Consider the following 20,823-nt stretch of genomic DNA (forward strand, 5'->3'; position numbering starts at 1 on the left):
CGTAACCCCTCATGTTTTCCCAAAGCAAAGGGACACTTTGCTGGATTCACCTACCTTGAAAAAAATTGGTGTAAGTGAACCCTTGAATCCCAGCTGACACCATCAGAAAAAGATGACATTTCCTTTCCTACCCAAAAGATCTGTGCATCATGAAGTGACAAGAAAACATAGAAATGTTATCTATATAATTAACATTCTTCATTCTAGGGGACCATGGAAGCTGCAGGACAGGAATAGTGTGCCAGTCAGAGTTAAGATATTAACCATCAGCCAAAGTAACATCTGTCACTATTTTCAGTTTAAGAACAGAGGGCAGAGGCACAAAAGATTTGCTCAATTAATCGTGGGATTGAAAATTTTCCAGAGAGCTAAGGATACTTGTAAGATATAATAGAGTGCAGCCCCCTCATCCTTCATATGGAGGTCAAGCTCACAGAAACTCAGCCTGCTGAGCAGTTTCTGCTCACTGCAAAATGAGGAATTGCACACTGCAAGACCCAGCATCTGGGGGCTGCTTCTGAGAAATTCCTGTAGTAAAGCACTTCAATAAAGGTGGCTTACCTTGCTGATGGAATCCTGAAAAGAGGGAAATGAAAATGAGAGACATAAAATGCCTCTCATGACAAAGACTAAAATAACTAAAGGCGGGGGGAATAGTCTTGTAAGCATTTACCATCATCCTCACTGCACACAGCGGGTTGGAGATGTAATGGTCATCAAACAGCAGCAATAAGTACCTTCATTGAAAAAGTGGCAACAGCAAAAACAAAAGGACACTCTCTGTCACTCATCAACCCACACTTCACTTTCTGTAGCCATCTACCATTATTATGTGGCAGGCGATTCACTACTCAGCAAACCCCTGGCTGTAGTTATTTACAGGTCACTGGAAGTCTGGCCTGTGCTGCAGTGCAGTTTTGGTTGTATTTCACAGGAGATATTTTTGTTTGTGTTTGACTAATGCAGGCACAACTGGAGGCCGATTTTTCTCTTTCTTTTTTTTTTTTGGCTTTTAGCATAAACACTCGTGGCAGCTCTCTATTTTGGGTGCAGACTGGAAAACAGATTGCTTTGCAGTTGCAGAAGACTGAGGGGTAAATCAGAGGACGTCGTTATTGCAAGTGATCTTTTCCCTGGAGAAAGCAGCAGTTGCTTTGTGTTTTCATTCCGCACACTTTTATACACACCGTTCACTCCAAACAGTTGATGTTTGCCACGCTTGTTATGAGTTTCTCCAGAGAGATGCCGTCTTTTGGCAGCAAAAGATAAAGTTGACTGATACAAATGAGTCACAGTACCCCAACAGTAATTAACAGTGATGCAATACCCATGCGAAAAAGAAGACTTGAAGAATTAACTGTTGAGCTTTCTCGACGATGCAGCTGCACTTTGAGAGAGAAAGCTCAACCCATCATAGAACTCCATTGTGTACATTAGAGAAAAAAGCTTGGCAAGATACATTAAAGATTTTTGCTAAAGAGATACAAATATTTTGCAAGGTCAAAGGGCCTTGAGGCAGGCTGTACTTACTTCCAAAGAAAAAGTAGGCAGCATAACAAAGAAACAGTAATATTTTTTTATCTTCATTTTCACACTTCATCATCTAAGAAAGACTGTCTTTTTCAACCTGCTGAACTGATTTAAGCCACTCCAACTCTGAGTTAACTTTTACTTAAAAGTCAGTCTATGACACCCTAATCTAAGAAGTTATCTGTGCTTATGGTTTCGGTGCAGTTCTACAGAGGGCCAGTGCAGCTATTTATAAACTGGATTTCACTCTTCTGCAGCGCTCCTATACAAATCTTATGGGCTGAAAGAAAAGGAATAGCTTGGTAAGAAGACGAACGGTTGAAACAACCGCTTTACAGCACAATATGAAACTCGACACTGTTTTCTGCTGCCAGTATGATTCCCAAGTGAGATGGATAAATTGTGGTCAAGACCTGGACAGGTTAACTAGTGGTCATCAGTGCTGGTGGTACCTTTATATACAAAAAAAAAAAAAGATACTATTGGACAGGGCATTTGAAATTTAATACCAGACATGAAACAAGACATCTGTTGGACTCTCGTGTGTTTCTCTTTGAATGGGCTTTAATTGAAAGCTCAGTGAAAAATGCAGGTTACATTCTTAGTGTTATCAATAGTTTGTAACAGCAACAACATCAGAACAGTGATGCGTCTAGTATTTATACACATTCTAATTTTAGATGTCTAAGAGCAATACATTATCAGATATATATATACACACAATTTCAAGCAATTCAAAGTAAATAATAAACCCCTCCTCCCAAAACCCTGAAACAATATATTTCCTTACACTAATAATGTCTTTTTTTTTTTTGTCTTTTTTTTTTTTCACATATACTTGACAAAGAGTCTTTTTAAGTTACTTATCTTAAGAGTAATCTGTTAATGGAGATCCTGGACCAGCCCCATTAAAAGTTCAGTTTTAAGTTTATACAGCTTGCTAGCCACATAACCAGTGTGGCTTTACATTGTAAACAAATCCCATATGTCTACAATGATTGGAATTAGTTTTGTGTAAAGGAGATCTATGCATCTCGTGATAGAATAAATTTAAAACAATACATTAAAGAGAAAGAGAGAGAGAGAGAAAAGGAGTTAATTGACAAACAAAACAGTTTTGGGGGTCAACTATGTGATTACTTTAAAAACAAGTTAACTTAATGGTAAGATTGTTATTTTCTGTACAGAGAGGCTCTGGTTCGACTAGCTTTAGCTACTGTAGAAATACATCCTTTTTAAAAAGGTTTGGTTTGTGATATTCAAAACAGGAGCTTCCCAGTTTAAAAGCTTGCCTTCTGGCAGTATGACTACAAAGTTTACCAAAAGTATCTCAGGTGATTGTTTCCTCTCATTTTGTGAGTTCAGCTGTGCCAGCATTTGGAAACCTCAGCACATGTACAGATGAAGTAAGCAAAGAATTTGCCTTCAGCAGGGAGGAATCTCCCTACCCACTGCAGGATATAAAATGGTACAACAATTTGTACCTACAAAAACTCAAGTGAAAACAAACCCAGAAAGCTTACTGGGTTAAAGACAGACTTACTTTTTAACACAATTACAAATAAAAATCTCTTGAACTCATTGAATAAGAAATTTGAATACTGAAATGGAAGACAAGGCCGAGCAGAATCCTACAGTTTAGTTAACTTGTGTCAAATGGGATGCGAAGGCAGCTGCAGCTTTCTGACAGAGGTGATCGAAGATGGCTGATAAAGTTTGCAGTAACTCATAAGGTCCCATCTGGTTTATTCACTTGTTTGAACTGTCTAAAGGGCCAACTGCAGTTTAGTCATGTTCCTCTGGTGCATGTTGTGATGACGAACTAATTCATCAGACCTGGCAAATTTTTTTTGACAGCTGGGCCACCGGCAACTGAAAGGCTTTTCACCTGTTAACAAAACACCCTGTTATTAACTGGGTACACAGCTCGCCTGAGACACCGCTATTTGTTTTCTTTCTGCAGGGTTATGAGGAGTTAGGCACAACCCCTGTCAAGAGAAAAGGCATCCCGGGCTGTCCCGAGCGGGGGTGGGAGTGCCCTCAGTTCCTGTTCACAGCAGCACTCAGTGCTGTCCCACATCTCCCTCAGCTGATGTTTAACAACAGCCACAGAACACTTTGCAGCACTTCATTCCTGAAGACAGGCCCTTACAGAACACTGTGTTGCCATGTCCATGCCACTCTCAGCTCCTGGACAAACTAGTTCAAAAGTCACTCTAGCATAAAACAAGCTTCAGTCACACCTTGGACTGTGGTGCAGGCATACTGTCAGTCACTGTAAAAATTGTCAGTGACTATTTAGAGTTTGAGCTCAAGTCAAGGAGAGTTTTTCCAGCTAGTCCAATGAGTTTTGACTGAAGTTCCTTGAAGCTAATGAGTGTGAGTGAATATAGTAGAAGCAACAGAGTTTAGCATAAAGTCTGCTGAGCCAGACTAAAAGTTTCCCACTACTGTCTCAGGTAGCTTCACATCTATGGCTCAACATCTATGGTGTTTAAGGCTCAAAGTATTCAGTATTTTTCTAATGTTCCCATGAGGACAACATTCACTAAAAATGGCCTCAATTAAAGCACATTCAATTGTAACAAAAACTGCCATCACCTGTTAACAGTTTATTCTGGTCTCTTGATTTTCTACAACGTTTAAGAGGAATTTCAGGCTGTGTTTCTGATGCCACAGGAATGCTGATGGAATGCTTTTATTAGCTCAGAGCAGTGCCTGGTGACTCATGTTTCTTTTAGAACTTCAGTTTGCTTTTTTTTCCCCAAAAAAATAAATGCCATATTTTAAAGTAGGTTCAGCTCTGGGGCTGGGCTCTTCAATGCTGTCTACACACCTTGTGCTCTCCAACTCATGGTACACTGGGGTGGTACAAGCTCCCCTAGAAGTCTTCTCCTCTTCCCACTTTGTGTACTTCACAAATATTCACATTAAGGATCTGGGATTAGCATAAAGGTGGAAGTCACCTGTGCTTTGCTTCATCATGATTTAACATGGAGCAAGTTAACCTGAGCTAAGTGTTTTCTTGCAAAATTTAGGGGGCACAAGAAAGAGGAATGAAGGTACAGGGCAAGACGGAGATGAAAACCCCACCCACCCACCACTCATGCTCATTCCCCTCAGGATATTTTACCATCCAGGGAGCATGATACATCCAAAACTGTTGTAAGGAGCATTACTAGCGCATGCACCTGGGCTACAGCTTGCACAAAGCTCTGTGCCATGAGCTACCAATGCTCAAGCGAGGCTGCTTTCAGCCATGAGTGCATGTGGGCTTGAAGCACATGGAGCAAGCAAGAATTACAACCGGGAGATGAGAACAGCAAGTTCTTCACTGATATTACTGAAAGTCTTGAACTGGCAGATCAGTTTGCAATGAAATTTGATGGGGAATGTAGTTTATTCCGGCTTGCTAGTATGTACAACTGCTTGCTAGTTTGTCTCTACCAGAATGTTACCTCTTGCTGGTCAATAAAACATCTTTCTTCATGCAAATGCACACAGACCCAGGCCCTGAAACTCATCACAAGACTATGGGGAGAAGTCAGGAACACAGCCATGCCCTTTACCATTTGTAGTTTGCACATGCAGATATGACCCTTACTTGAAGCATTCATTTGGCCAGTGCCACAGAAAATATCATTGCTCTCAGGTGAATCATTTCCTCCATTAAAATTTCTCTTCTATTTTTTTAAAGTCTTAAATATGTGGATTTATTGTCCAGAGGGAAAAAAGAGTCCTTAGGAGGGAGAAAAAGATTTTCAGGCTTCTTGTCCATCTGTACAGAGACTGAACTTAAAAGATTAAGACCATGTAGAAAACACTGTGACATCTAATAACATGTCAAAGTGCTCAGTGAACAATTGCTTGGTAGAAATACTGCATACATAGTGGAACAGAAAATGATAGTTCATAGGAGTTATTCTAGAACATAAAATTAAAATAGAGAGGTTGATGCAGTTGCTCCTTTAATGGTGTTTACACTTACGTGAGGGCAAAGTAGACTAAAATGGCCTCCCATTTTCCCCCCTCCCCTGTATTTATATGAAATATTATGGTTTCTACAAAAAGAAATAATCCTTGAATATTTGAGTAAGCTTTTACTCTAGTGTCTGTCAGTGTGAGTTTGCAAAAGGCACTGCTTTTATCTTCTGGAGAGATTACAGTACAAGCAGCAACAGCAAGAGCTTTGCTGTGCTATCCTGCATTAGGCTCAACTGACACTTAGGAGAAGCATGAGTAGGCAGAATACTTTAGATTACAGACCTTCAGCTCAAGCTAGAATTAAAATTTCTATCTTGTAGGGTTTTTTTTCAGTAAAGGCAGTTGATCATCTTGACATTTGTGGGCTGAGACCATGATGCTCATTTCACAATAGCTGACAAAAATGCATTTTGCCAAGCTGAAATTTCTGTAAACCTGAAGAAAGAAAGTGTCATTTCCAAAATCACCTGAAATCCCTTTGTGAAAAGTGACTATGATAGTTGGGGAATGCAGTCAACTGAAAAAAATCAGCATACTCTGAAATTCCTTGTGTTGTTTTGAATATTTAACTCCCAGCCAAGAGACTTTCTAATCATGTAATTTACAACAACATTAATTTAAAGTTTAAAACAAACAAACAAACAAACAAAAAGAAATATAAATGTGAAGAAAAGTTTACGCACTTGTTTTACCTGTATGAGTCCTGGTATGAGTCTTCAGATGATCAGATCTGGAGAACTTTCTCTGACAGGTTTTACACTGGAAGGGCTTCACACCTGAAAAGACAAAATACACTCATTCTTATATCCCAGTACCTTTTGGAAGGGTGAATAAATTCCGCTACTTCTGCATTTTTCAAAAGCCTGGGTTGGTTTGTACTAGTTACTGTAACTGCTCCTCCCAGCCTACACATTACAGAAAGTCATTAATCAGTACCATCTGCTCATAACCTCCACATCCGAGGTTTGGGTCTGAAGCATCCAAAAAGCACCATCATGAACACCCACTTACACTGTTGGGCTAAGGAGGATCTGCAATCGTTGTTAATTCTGATGCAACGGCTTTGCACCATTGGCACCATGTAAGAGCAAAAATGACCAAAGAAGAATAGAAGTGCAGAGGTATGTTTCTACCTACTTCAAATAGGCTTAACTTACCCTACGCTTCTACTGCTTGCTTTAGATGCTGCACAGAAGTCTTGGAGACTGCTTACCACAGATATGTTCTAGCATACAGTTGCTACAAATGTATCACGCCCCCCCCCCCCCAGCTTTCAGAGACACTTCCTATATCTCTCAATGACACCATTTAAATAGGCTAGAAAATCCTTAGCAAGAAAGGCAGTAGGCAGAAACCCACCACCCAGCAGTGTGTCAGATACAGGAGACTTGGATGAAATTCCTTGTTGTGACTCCTCCAGAGGAGTGTCCTCAAGTCCTTACTCATACTCCATGCAAAGTGCCCTCATGTTTCTACTCCAGCCAGAAGGCTGGAGTCATCAATGTCTTCTCTTCTGTGACTCTGAGAAGGGCAGCTGTCTTCCCTGTCAGCCTATCTAGATCTCCAAGAACTCCTGAAATGCAGAAACTTGATGTCTTGGTGCATGCATGAAAGCAGCTTGCTGAATTTGGACTGAATTCACAAAGAGTTTTGGTTTTCTCAGAACATTTCTCCCAGTAAATGATTCATTGAGAAAGAAGCACAAGTCTTACTAGGACCCTGAGGTCTAGCAGGGCTACCACTGCCTTCTCTGCTGTACATGAACACTTTCCAGGCTGTCTATGAAGTCCAAGCAGCCAGCTCTGCGACATTTCTCTCTCTAGTGGGTTGAAACTACCACACTCTCCCTGGTGCTCCTAGAATCCTTCTTTAGTTGGCAGAATTCAAAAAAGGCTCTAATCTAATCTTAAGTGGTTTGCTGAATTACAGACTCAGGGATAATAACTGGTGTGGCCTTTTCTTTGCCATGTCTGCTTTCCACATACAAGTGCACAGGAATTCCATCAGCCTTCGAGGTTATGCATGTGCAGCATCCACCTGTTAGTACTGCCACACAAACACTGGAATACCAACAGTAGTGCTTTTCAGGTTACTCATTGGCAACTTTTTCCTTGCAGAACTGTTTTGTTTTTAAAGATAACATAATCCCTACATTGGAGGACCAGTGTAGAGCAAACACAGTTTCATTAAGAGAGCAGTAGCAAAAGGATGACAGCAGGATGAAAGTATCACCTATACAAACACAGGAGTGCTGAAATGCCAATGAACCTTGCTAGAGCAAATTTCAAGGACTTGGCACTATGGGTATTGAGTATGAGCAGACACAACATCAGAAAAACAGTTAGAAATAGGCTTTTTGCTTCTAAATTCACATACAAAGATGAATTGTAATGAATAGAGATGTGCTGTCAACAAACCTGTGTGTCGTCTTTGGTGTCGTTTGAGTTGGTCTGAACGAGAAAATCTTCGTTCACAGTCCTTAAAATCACACTGATAAGGTTTTTCACCTGTAAGGGACAAAAGGTTTATCAGAAAATGTGACTAAATGAGGGAACGTGTCATCTAGAATCAGAAGGTGAAGCATGTTACACTAAAACACTTAGGCCTCTCTCCTGTCTGAAGCAGTCTGGTGATACATCAGGACTCATTTGCTAAAAGACCCTACAACTCTGTTGGAGTCAGCAGGGAAAGGCTGGCATAACTCTACTGCATTGACATTGATATTGCTTAGTCTGAAAAAAATAGCCCATTAGGTGAGAACAACCCAAAAAAAAATTCAGCTTACATGACTTCTTTTTTATTGTTTTCTGCTGGAAAAGAACAGAAATCTCTTGTTCTATATTCCTCTGAAAACCACAGGAAGACTTTTCCACCTGTTTCAGTAACACATCATTTGTACAAGGAAAGATAGTTTGCTCCAAATTGTATTTTAAGCAAAAACTGAAGAAATTACATCCATGCAGGTGGCAATTTTAACCACACTAAATGACTTTAAAGAAACTGAACAGATTTCAACCACAGAAGAATACATATTATTCCCCAAAACACACGTGATGTTTCCTTTATAAAGCACCATTAAACAGAACTTCTCATGTAGCTGCCACCTCCCACTGATGAATTACTGCAAAGCCCCAAGTAAATATAAATTCTGCCTCCACCTTCTGTACAGGTCAGCAGAGATCCTCAGGATGGTTGTTTCGGTTTTTTTCCCTCTGGGATAAAAAGTGACATTCTGACTTTTAAAAAAAATTCAATCCCTCCAAGCTCCTGTCTCAAATGAACATGAGTTTTGATGCAAAAGACTTCACCAACCACACAAGCATGTGAAAAGAAATGCAGCAACTGAGCTTGAAGAAAGAGGGAGACACTATGGACATACAGGATACAACAGTTGGTGAAATTCAGCCAGCGCAAAAGAAGTATTTTAAATCCTTATGCTGTTACAGGAGGAGCTGTGTGACCTTTCAGAGCTGATTCACATCTAGACCAAGGCCCCTTTGCACAACACAAATGCAAGTGTCTGCATTTCTGATTTTACTGTGATGGGGAAATGTATTCTGAGAAGACCACTGCAAACCATTTTAGTTTAAAGCAGAAGCATTCTGATCCAGGTAACACCCTCTAAGAAGCATATTAAGAGCATTCCCAGTTCATACAGATGTGTCTTAGATCAAATTTTCATGGAAGCGACTGAATCTGCAAGAAAAAGCTAACTTCCTGTGACAGTCACCCAAAGGAGTTACTGATTCACGAACCTAGGTGTGGACAATTTCCATGTCTGCTGTGCTTAATTTATTAGCAGAAGGGATTAAAGTTGCCACAGGTGTTTGAAATAGTTCCGTACACTTTGACCGCAAGGACTCCCTGGGGGGTGCCTGCTTTTCAGAAACCACTTAGTTCCAAGGAATTCAGCCCTTTGGCAGATTTAAGAGGGGGAATGTCAGCAGAGCAGAATGCAGTGACAGGATGATTGTCTGCTAATTGCAATATAAATGCAGATGGCTAAGGAGGCATTTGAATAAAACAGTATGGTGGGTCTGATAGTATGCATGTGAAAGTATTTCTCTGAATATCTTGAAATGTAATTTGGATTAAATTAAGGATTAATTCAACCAGTGTATATATTAAAGGAATCAGTCCAAGACTGGATAGATAGGGTGACACTGTGCAGAAAACAAAAAGCAAGCAAACAAAAAGAGGCAAAATATTTGGACAGAAATCTTAATTTTCCTTTTCTTCTACATCTTCCACATCAGGCAAGCAAAATGTCCACTAAAGCCAGCTGTCACCTACCTGTTAACTCCCATAAATTTCATGAAACAGGATGACAGAAACCTCTCAGATTAGAAAAGGTCTGTAGGTACCTCATTAAATCACAATATCAAGAAGGGTTAGAGCAGTGTCTAGTTTCCCCAGGCCTATTAAAGCCTCTGTAGTAAAAGGCTAAAGTATCTTAATGTATGAAAAATAACCCACAATGCTGTCACCTTCCTATGTGACCCCATACAATTTCAAATCAAAACAGGAGGTGAAGATGAAACTTCGCCAATCCTTCCACCTGTGACTCAGAGGCTTCCACGGCTGTTTACATTTCATCCCTGAGAGGGCACACAAAGAAAGACTAAACTTAGTACGTAATGAAATAGTGAAGATGAGAGAGGATTGAGGGAACAGCAATTCTTTAGCATCTGGGAAAAACATTTAGAAAAACTAAAGCTCAGCAACCACAGAACAAGTAGGAAAAAGCCTTTGCATGCATTGCAATAAATGCTTCTAGTAAAGTAAACTCACTTTCTCAAAAACAGTTAAACTAGAGGAATAATGCACATTTTCTCTGGAGCAAACTCATTTGCCCAAATGCAGGGGAAAATGGGAATTCCTGCTGCTGTAGGAATAGAGTGCTGCAAGGGCTAAAGTCCACTGCTAACAAGAGAACATGAAGAGAGAAGGCTGATCTTGAAAGCAGAGAATCTGAAGGCTTGTCTATACCCCCTTCATCAATTTAAACGCTTTTCCTTGTATTGCCACTTAATCAAATGAGTACAACCCCATAATCATAACTTTACCTTACAAATACAGTATTTTTTTATTCAATATAATTTGTTTTAGCAAACTTAGATAAAAATGTATGTTTCTTTATTTAGGAGGGAGGCTAAGATTCCTGTCACCTTAGAGTTCAGGTGTGAGTTGTCATGACTGGTTTGAAACCAATTTTTACTTTAAACATGTAAGTATCCTTATATTATGCCATAGAAATGGAAGCCTAAAAGCAGTCAATGGTGGGGTGAGGCCAAAGGTCCATTCAGCCCAGCAATGTCTCACCATGGCCCACCACAGATGCCTGCAGGAGAGTAGAAGATTGCAAGGGTACAGCATTACTTCCTCTGGACACTCTCCCAGTATCCAGCAGTCCATGAGTCAGCTGCTTTCTGAGCCAAAGGTGGCTGTGTGTCTAACACTTATCAATGGAGATGCTTTCCATTAACTTGTCCAGTTGTTTCCTGGACCCACGTAAGCTTTCTGTTTCCACAGTGTTTTACAGAGTAGTATTCCACAGCTTAAGTATGAAAGTCAATAGTTCAAAACAGCATTAGTGACAGAGTGCTATCCTGGAAGTTACCACCCTGAGCTCTTAAGGGGAGAATCTCTGCAGGCACAACTACACCCATTCACCAGTTTATCATCTCTGTATATAGAAGACATACATCTGGCTTTCAAACTGGTGTATTGATGAACTGCACTAAGGACTGGAAGGCATTTAGCAGCACATAGTGGAAAATTATTTGCTTTTGTCAAGGCAAAGAAATCATTATTAGATGGTTTGCATAAAATTCATTATTAAACTGCATTACTTAAACCCTTTATAGTCTCAGAAATTCACCATGGGGAGCTGAATCCTTTATCACATACAGGACAACCTTCCTGATTTAGTTTCTCATACTTCACTGTACAAATGCATATATCCCTGGCAAACAGGCAGGATATTTTCCTCTGCAAAGATGCTCAGTTTTCTGTTAGGATAAATCCAGTTTCTCCAGTGCATGGCACAGAACCCAGAGGGTCTCTGGCAAGAATGTTGATGTTTCCACCATAAATGAAATTTATGGAGGTCTAGACACCAATTTGTTTCTGCAAAGAAGTCTCTGAAGTCTAACACAGGATGACAACTCACATTAATTGTTGTATTGTTGGAAAGTTATATGAATTTTTGCATTTCTTTTCAGAGGTCTATCTGCTGCAGCAAAATACACCAAGATAAGAAAAAAGCTTTTTTGGCTGTACATGTTTCAAAAACAGCATTGTTCACAATGGATAAGCTGTCTTGGAGGGTACAAAATGTTAACGTACTTTCAACTAAGGCTGTGTTGAAACATTGGTAAAAACTGATTACAGAATCCAGTTTTATGTTTCAGGGCCCTGCTTCTTTTTACAATAGTGCAACCAGTGAAGAATGGAAGATCTGATGAGCCAGTCCTCTGTAAGTATCTATTGTAGAAGGAAAAATAATAATCAAGAGCCAACATTATTCTGCAAAGATACTATCTGCAGGTTCAATATTAGATACATGTAACAGCTTGTTTTCAAATCATAAGATGATAATTTAAAGCATTGACCTACCACTACAGTAAGAAAGAGCTTAAAACCCATGAGTTCAGAACTACCTTAAAGGAGAAGACAAAAGTCTGCCAGTCCATCAATCCTAAAACTGACTGCAACTTACTCAAACAATTACCAGCAGGGCACCAACCCTTGCTTTCTCTCTTTAGCTGCAACCAATCTCAAAAGCTTACATGGTCTTATCAATGGCAGTAATGGTATCAGCAGAAACAAGCTTTGGGAATCAAGTTGGCCTTTTATGGAAAGCGTCTTCAAAGGTTTGTGAAATAAAGAAGTTTTGTTGTAAACATATCAAAATATAGTAGCAGAAAACCTAGGCCCACCTGCACAGAAGAGGTACTGGGGGGTGGGGAAGGTCCATTATTGCAGAAACCGAAGGAGGAGAAAGGGACATGCAGGACTACAAAGGCAATGGGAGGAATCTCTCTAGGGATACTAGACAGCTACAGTCCTATTTCCTACGCCTTCTGGGACTCTTGTGGCTTTACATGCCTAGATTATATGTGGTATAATGCTGGAAATCTCCTCTAGTTAAGGCCAAAAAAATGTATGCAAGCTGAAGTTTCTTGTGATGAATCCAAAAATAACATCATGAAAGCCAAGCAACTAAATTGAATAAAATACAAGACCAAAACAAACAAATCATGGCTGTTAAAATACAGAGTAATCACTTTAACTATGAAAGAAATAGTGACTCTAAGAAAAATCCAGAACTGTTTAGACATACTCAAGAAAAATATCACAATTAATGGATCCCAAAAGATCTCCAAATTTTCTTGTTTCCAATTTATTAGCAGAAAGTAGAATAGTATTTCTGTAGACCTTCAGCTCTAAAGACCAAATTCCAGTTACAGTCTAAATTATTTTGACTGTGTAATCTGAGCAACACTGAAGATTTCTACCTGAAAATATTCTGACTTGCCTATTCAGAAATTAAAAATTATTTGTAATGTTCATTCCTCACCTATAAATATTTTACACAATTAATTAATGTCACCACGTGGTCTCCAAAATGAGAAGTCTGTAACTGATTTTTTTGTTAAATATTAGGCCATCTGCTAGGTCACAGCAGTAGGAGCTGCCTTTCTGCTGTATGTTTCACCTTTTTGACCTACCATCATAGCAATGGTGAGCTGAGTGCAGCATCCATATTTACAGATTTTACCCACAGATTTCTAGATTAGCAGAAAAAGAACTGTCTAAATAAAAGTACGAAGGCCATCAAAAACAAATGCACAAGGAGCACAGCCAAAGGTGTATCGTACTTATGCATTTGCAAAAAGACTAGGATCCACAGCCCTGAATGATTGTCCTGTAACAGTAAGAGAGGGAGGTGATGTACTAGCTGTCAGCACTGCTCTGCACTTTTCTTCACGAGATTCAGAGCCTTCTGCACCCAAAAGAGGGATTGCCCAGATGACAGAGCGCATACATACTCATCTGACAGATCCTCGCTGCCCCTGACCTGGCAGATCATTTCTTGCACCTTTTGCTATTTTAAAATTGCCCTGCCCGCTTCGCTGTGCAGTGATGTAAGGTGATTTATACCCACCCAGGCTGACACTTACCAGTGTGCTTTCTGCTGTGCATCTGTAAATGGGACAACTTAAAGTATCTCTTGTTGCAGCCGGGGTAGGCGCACATGAAGGGGCGTTTCTCGTTTGTCTCGCTTGCTGACCGGACAATAGTCGGAGCTACTCCTGGCACCCGTCGGACATCCTGCAACAACAGACTTGCTAATGCAACAGGTATCTTCTCAAGCTTTTACTTAACACATTCAAGCAATCAGAGGCACTTCTCCAGGACAAAGAAATACTTCAATATAATATACTGTAAACAGGCTATTTTATTTTATTTTACATTAATGGAGTACAGCCTTACTATGCCTTAGTCTGTTCTTTGCAGAGTATTAAAGTTGTCTGAAGGTGAAATACCCTGAACTCTACCTATTAAATTCTCTCACCAATATTTACATGCAAGATTTAGGACTACATTCTCACCTCATGTATAATCACACAATGCTGGAAGAGCAATCATTGGCATATAAAATAGCTTTAGTTTTATACCAGTGTAAGAGGTAAGAGCATCACCATGGCAGCATTCCCCTCCTTATTTTAAATACTTACATGAAGTTAAAGGACAGGGAAATGAATGTATTAGGTTAATACAAACTGGTAAAAAACAACCAAACAAAACCCAAAACAGACAGAAATACTCAAAAGAAAAAAAAAAGAAGACAAAAACAATACACAAAACAAAACTAAAACTAAACAACAGAAACCAACCAAAAAGGAAAAAAATAATAGGTGGAGCTGGAGTGGAGTTCAGCCTTAATGCATTTTGGCCAGTGTCACAATGTTCCATTAAGGATGGTCTTCTTCTTCTGGGATAATTAACTTCCTTAAACAATGTCAACTGCTAACTTTTATTCACTCAACAATAGCTGGCTCACCAGCACCAGCCTATTTCTGAGAGCTTGCCACTAAATAATGACTTGTTAAACTATAGAGAAAGGAAAAGGAGAAAAGATGCTATCTGAAAACACTGATGTATGTTGACAACAGAGCAACACAGAAGAGACAGATACTCTGTAATGACTTTGCCATCAGTTTTTAGAAGGTATATCTTTTACAGTGGTGTTTATTGATGATATGACTGTTTCAGAAAGGGAGGAAATTGACTCCCATGAATTCCTTTCGAATATTCACTAATTACTTAGTCATTAGGAAGCCATCACTTACTAAATTTTGTTTTAAGGAAATATGTTTGAATTAGTAAATTTTCAGAAATTCATAAAAGCAAAATGTGATCTAACACTTCCTTATATACAGTTATCAGACACGATCCATTGTAACTACAGAAGCTTCACACAGCCATAGTGACTGGAGCTAGAAGTTGGAAATGTATAGAATTGTTTTGGTTGGAAAAGACCTCTAAGATCATTGAGTCCAACTGTTGATCATCCTGAGAAGCTGGTAATATATGCAGATATACTTTAGAAGGAAAAATAAACAATTTTAAATGTCTGTGTCAGAAAGAGATCTTACATTATACTTCAGTGAAGTCAGGACATTTAAGTAAAGTATTTCATGATACCACAGGGAAACAGCAAAACAAGCGTGGGCTTAATAATATTGGTGAAGTAGTAAATGAACATTATAAACAGGCAGCAGTTTTACCTCCCTGTGAAGAATGTCCTGCTATACTCACTTGTATGCCTCTAAAAACTCCATGGGTGTGTATTCTGTATTGGGCCCCACAGCTGTATAACATGGGAGCACTGTGGTTCTCATTCTCATATCCTGCTGTATGGCTGTAAATAAAGAAAGGAATAATGGAAAAATGAAATATTTTTCAATATTCAGCTCCACATGAGAGGTTTCATTTCTTAAGTTGGTGATAACATATGCAGAGTTTGCTTTTAGAGACAACATATCCAAGTTCAAATGAAATTCATTAAAGGAAGCCTGTTTTACCTTTATGTGGATCTGCTCCCACTGGCACAATGCACTGACTCCATACATACATCTACCAGTATCCATTAAGACAGTCCAGTTAAAAAAAAAATAGTCATGATTTGAACTGTGATGTATTTCCACAAAGATTTTAGGTAAGAGGAAAAAATTCACATAGCAGCATAACTGTGTCATGTGCACATGTACACGTTATTTATCAGTTAAATGTGGGGCTGGCTATTGCTAATATCTTTTGGAATGAGCAAAATGCCTCAAGTTTCACATTAAGTGCAGTGGATTTTTGTCAGCACCTCATGACTCAGATATTACCAGATACTACCAAGAAAGTGATGACATTTATAAGAATAGCAGTCATGTACTCATAAACAGTGATTACAAATCAGTGTCCAAACTATTTATCCCACATATCAGCTTGCAAGATGCACTACAAATTAACCCTTTATAAAAATAAAACTGTTTAAAAAAAGAGAGAAAACAAAACAGCCTATCCCTCTTAGGCACAAATGTTCAGCATTAGTTGTGTTTTGAGGGTGTCACAACCACATGTTTTAACTATGCTCTTCAAAATCCTATGCTCTCCTGTCCAGAAGGTTTGGAACATTGCTGTGTTTCCTGATTGCAACCTTCTTAATGTCAAAATTATGTAAATAAACTACAGGTTTTGGGTTTTATCTATTATGTTAGTATGCACATTGCCACATAAAATAATATACACTGGCAATGGTAAATGTGCATGTTTTACACTTCACTAGAAATTAGAAAGCCCAGAACAAAGCCCAAGGGCACACAGCTAGGGACAAAGATGGATACATAGGATGTTATCCCAGTCCTTGCCAAATGCTTGCAATAGCAATTTGAAGGGGTCCCTGAGGCCCAGACTCTCATTTCACTGGTCCTTCCTTTCTCTTCACTCAAAGTTCATGTGCAGAGTAGAATTACAAGGAAGCTTTAAACCTCTTAAGTGATTTGCAGAACAGTCAGTGGAACTGGAACGCTGGAGAAGTTTGTGAACCTCACTAAACAGAAGGGGAGCAGTACTTGGGAACAGCTCTTACTGCAGCATTCCACATTATTCATCCCCAGAGCAGCTTTAAGACCTTGCCACCTGGCAGACGTTCCTTCAGATCAATTCCTTTGCTGTTTGAAATACTAGTTTCAAATCCTGCCCCACCTGGCTAGCCAAATCAAAGGCCACACCTTTCCGGCAACTGTGCTCAGCTTATTTCAGTTTTAAGTGGCAAACAGGTGACGATAATGAACTAAGTTATAGAGTGGCCACAAGGAAGTATCTCTGATCTCGTAGCTACATCTGCAATGATAAAGATACTGCTATCTGGTTTAAATGGATTCAGCTCTTTTTGAATGTCCATCTAAACAGGGTCTCCTGTCTGCCCAGGGCCCAGATGTGGTCTTTTGTTCCCTAATACAAGTAACAAACTACCATTTGCTCTCATCACTTGCTCAGTTCAGGTTCCCTATCATCATCAAATTTTCCTCTTTGTTTAAAGGAACAAGTCCAGAGATGGTTAAAAGAAAAAGAAGTTGAAGAGCACCCAAGCCCTGGTGATACCTGTGTTGATCACAAATTAAACAGTGCATTGAAAACCAAAACTAAATGAGAACTACCACTTATAGGAAGAAGTCCTGCAAGTGAATCTATCACTGATCTGTAACACAGCAGCAAATCAAGGGTAAATATGAACTTCAGCATTAGTCACCCTGAGTAACCATGTAACCTCTCATTCATGCCTGTGCTAGCAACCTCACACATTACAATAAACAAGAGACACAAAGTTAGATAAGAAAAATTCCCAGGACAGAAACTTTAGAAGGAGAAACAGGAATACACAGTAAAAGCTTATACCATAAAACACAGCCTAACTTTCCTTCCAAATTCACGTGGTTTTCATCTTTCTCTGATAACCATTTTTGTAAAGACCAGTCAATTATGAAATAATTCCTCCCAGGAATAAGAAGCAGAACAAAAACCCTGTCTGTGCCCTAAGGAATGGCTCTATGAATGGGAGGCGTCCTCCAGATGATCTCCATCTCAATTTTTATTGCACAGTTGGGAAGCCTTCCTCAACATTCTGCCTTTTTCATATTTCCTCCCATTATTTCTAGTTATACTTCACTAAAACCGAACCTACAGCTGCAAAACCTTAAAGATTAAAACCAGTTTTCTGAGCCTCTTGAACCATAATATACTAAGTAATGAATAGCTATCTCCTTAACCAGCTCCCTAGGAGAGACATTTTAATAATCAGGAACCCCAGCTCCCATTTTACATTGGGCACACTTCCATCGACACTGGCTGGTACTCAGCGTGGTCATATGGATGATGACAGCAAAATGGATCACTTGAAATTTCTTAGTTCAAATATTATTTGTTCATTATGAAGCAGTAAGGAATAATTTGGCCTTTGGGGAGAGAGAAATTCACAGGTGAATGTTCTTTCCAGTCAGTGCAGAAGGAGTTTTCATAAATTATCCCCACACCACTGCTCTCTTGAACTTCAACCTTACTCTGCACCAATTGAAACCTCATTGTGAGATGCAGTTAATATTTTATTTTTTTTTAATTCCAGCCTTTTCTACTCAGTATGCTACAAAACCTGTACCACAGTTTGCACAACTGGCTTGTTTCATACTGCTGAAACTTACATAGTAAAATAAAAGCACTGGTAGAACAACCAATATAAATCTCCCAAATACATTACTGAAGCTCAGATACCTGCTTCATTGCATATGAGAGATACTGATCAGACGCCATGCCCCATACATGAGGAGTACAAGGAACTGATGAATTCATACCTGCAATACTCTAACTAAATGGAAATTTAATGGGGCAGGAGTTTCCTTAACTTTCATCTTTTCTAGTCAGGCACTCTCTGTTAACTAGGAAAAGAGACAATGCCTGATATACTTAGGCCACCAAATCTGAGATAATAGTAATGAAAAATTATCCTGATGGACTCTCAGGACTAGATAACAACCTAGATTTCCAACAAAGCACTTCAACGTGTACACTGTACACCCCACTAGCAATGCAAGCATTGTAAATTAAAATGATGCACTAGAGATGACATTATGCTGTTCAGATGGACAGTGATAATCCAGGGTAGGTAAACCTTGATACTTTGGAAGAGACAGGCTTCTGGGAGCAGGACCCACAAGTTCTCCCCCAGCAGGATGGGCTGCTCAGGCAACACCACAGCAGCTTGGAGAACTGCCAAAGGAGCTGCTCACTGTCCCACTGCAAGTGCACTCAGAGCACAGCTGAGAAAGTGGCCAAAACTCCTATGCTGTGTCTTCCCCTGCTCCAGGGGGTTAGTAGCCCCCAGGAGAAATTCAGTGAAAGCTAGGGAGTAATCAGGGAGTGAACAGCTGAATTAACAAAGAAAAGGAGAGAAAAAAAAAAAAAAAGAAAAAAAAACAACAGTAAGGCTCAGAGTCCTAGTTAGGTGAGACACAAGACTGATCCCTCCACAAGTCCTACAAGGAGTCAAAAACTAAGCAAGCCCAGACTCAGCCAAACTGTCCCGCCAGGATCCAACAGAAATTTTTGAGCAAGGACTGAAGGATTTGGCTTCCCAGTCTAGTTCTGCCTTTACTTGTAAACATACAACTCCCTCAAACTTCAATGGGAACTGCACAAAGGCAGAATTGGATTATAAATATTTAGCGTTTGAGTTAGTTCATGCAAAAAAGGACTCGGTGTATTTTGTTTTCTGGTTCTAGGCAGCCAGAAACAGATGTGGAAACACAGCCATAAAATGTAACTCTAGATAACTGTGAAACAAAGACTGATACTTAGGCAACATAAAACGCTAAGCAAGCGCCCTGTGTAGTGGAGCATTTAGAAGAGCTTGCTTTTACCATTAGCCCAGCAAATCCTCGACACTCGGAGAGTAGCTCTTTTAAAATGATTAATCGCAAAGCTGTACAGATTGTACAAAGATTAATAAAAATGAAGGTTTTACAGATGAGAATGTGTGATGAAAAACAGAGCAGCTTTAGAGAGTTGTATCAATCTAAGTGGTTATATAAAAAAAAAAAAAAACACAAACCACCACCAACTCATAAAAGATGACATTCTAATCTGAATATTTTTTTAACAAATAATCAAGCTGTAATTTCTCTCTCACACCATTTTTACTTTGTTAAACTGAAACTGTCTGCCTAATGCATGAAGCAGTTACAACTTAATCTGAAGAGCCAAGCTTTTTATTATTATTTCGTAAACCAAAAAAGGGAAGCTTTAGGGCATACGGAAGAGAGAAAATTTCAGATGAAATGTGAATACACATTGATTCATGAGATTCAGACTTGGAAGAATGAAAAGGGGGGGGGGGGAAAAAGGCAGAAAGCAAGATTACATAAAACAGGCACCACATTAAGCCTCAATTTAATTGTGTTTCAATGCAGGAACAGGAATTTTAGGGTTTAGAAACAGAGCCAAAAATGAGGCAAAGTGAGGGTGTGGGCTTGTCCCGTTGATAACAGAACATAAAGGAAGAGAAGTAGAGTTAATTCCCTCTGCTAAAATATTTACCATCCTAGCACCCTGGGAAAACTGTATGGAGACAGCAAAAAGATTCTGGTTAGTTATATAGAAGATCATGTTTCTGCCTGGTTTTTGTCTGATAATGTTACAGAGGGCAGAGTAGAAAGCTGCATTTTTATCTACACTTTCCGAGGCAAAAGAATATTAAAAAATGGGATTTCACAGCCTTTCTGCCACCTTCAATGAGAAAACCAGCTGGCTGATGGAAGGAAGGCACTGGATTTTCAGGAGACCCTAGTCTCTCTGACTTCAATGGTCTTTGTTTGGTTTGTGATTTTTTACCATGGACATGAGTGAAATCAAGATTTCACCCAACACTTCTCTTCAAAATGAGACCCTCAGTTATCAATGGGAAAAGGGAAATTCAGTACTAGAGACAACAGGTCTTTGTCCATTTCCAGGCCATCTGATCGCAGAACTGAACTCAAGGAAGAAGCTTTGCACATCCAAATTTTACTACTGATATCAGTAAAGCTAAATAGAAATAGCTTCACAATTCACTACTAGACAAAACAGTTGTTCATTCTCTCATTTTAGAAGCAGTTTTAATAGTGTTCCACAGACATCATACCAAATTTTCCTTCCAGTGAGCCTGTCCAAACAAAAATAAATACAAATTTGTGTGGAACATGCTGACTATTTAATACT

General features: G+C 39.3%; 1 protein-coding gene across 2 annotated transcripts in view; it reads right to left on the bottom strand.

The window, feature by feature from the left end:
- Positions 1-3,296: 3,296 nt before the first annotated feature.
- The window catches only part of WT1 (WT1 transcription factor), a 32,169-nt gene continuing 14,642 nt past the window's right edge, over positions 3,297-20,823 (bottom strand). The window contains exons 5-9 of one of the 2 annotated variants that reach the window (XM_009896526.2): positions 15,343-15,445; positions 13,701-13,851; positions 7,932-8,021; positions 6,207-6,290; positions 3,297-3,418 (exon numbers count right to left, since the gene is read on the bottom strand). In XM_009896526.2, coding sequence (XP_009894828.1) covers positions 3,297-3,418; positions 6,207-6,290; positions 7,932-8,021; positions 13,701-13,851; positions 15,343-15,445 — 550 coding nt within the window. Of the gene's footprint in view, positions 3,419-6,197; positions 6,291-7,931; positions 8,022-13,700; positions 13,852-15,342; positions 15,446-20,823 lie in introns of both variants that reach the window. The other variant, XM_009896525.2, reaches the window with a different exon arrangement.

This window comes from Dryobates pubescens, chromosome 22 (genome assembly GCF_014839835.1).
Source record: "Dryobates pubescens isolate bDryPub1 chromosome 22, bDryPub1.pri, whole genome shotgun sequence".
Classification (NCBI taxonomy): domain Eukaryota; kingdom Metazoa; phylum Chordata; class Aves; order Piciformes; family Picidae; genus Dryobates; species Dryobates pubescens.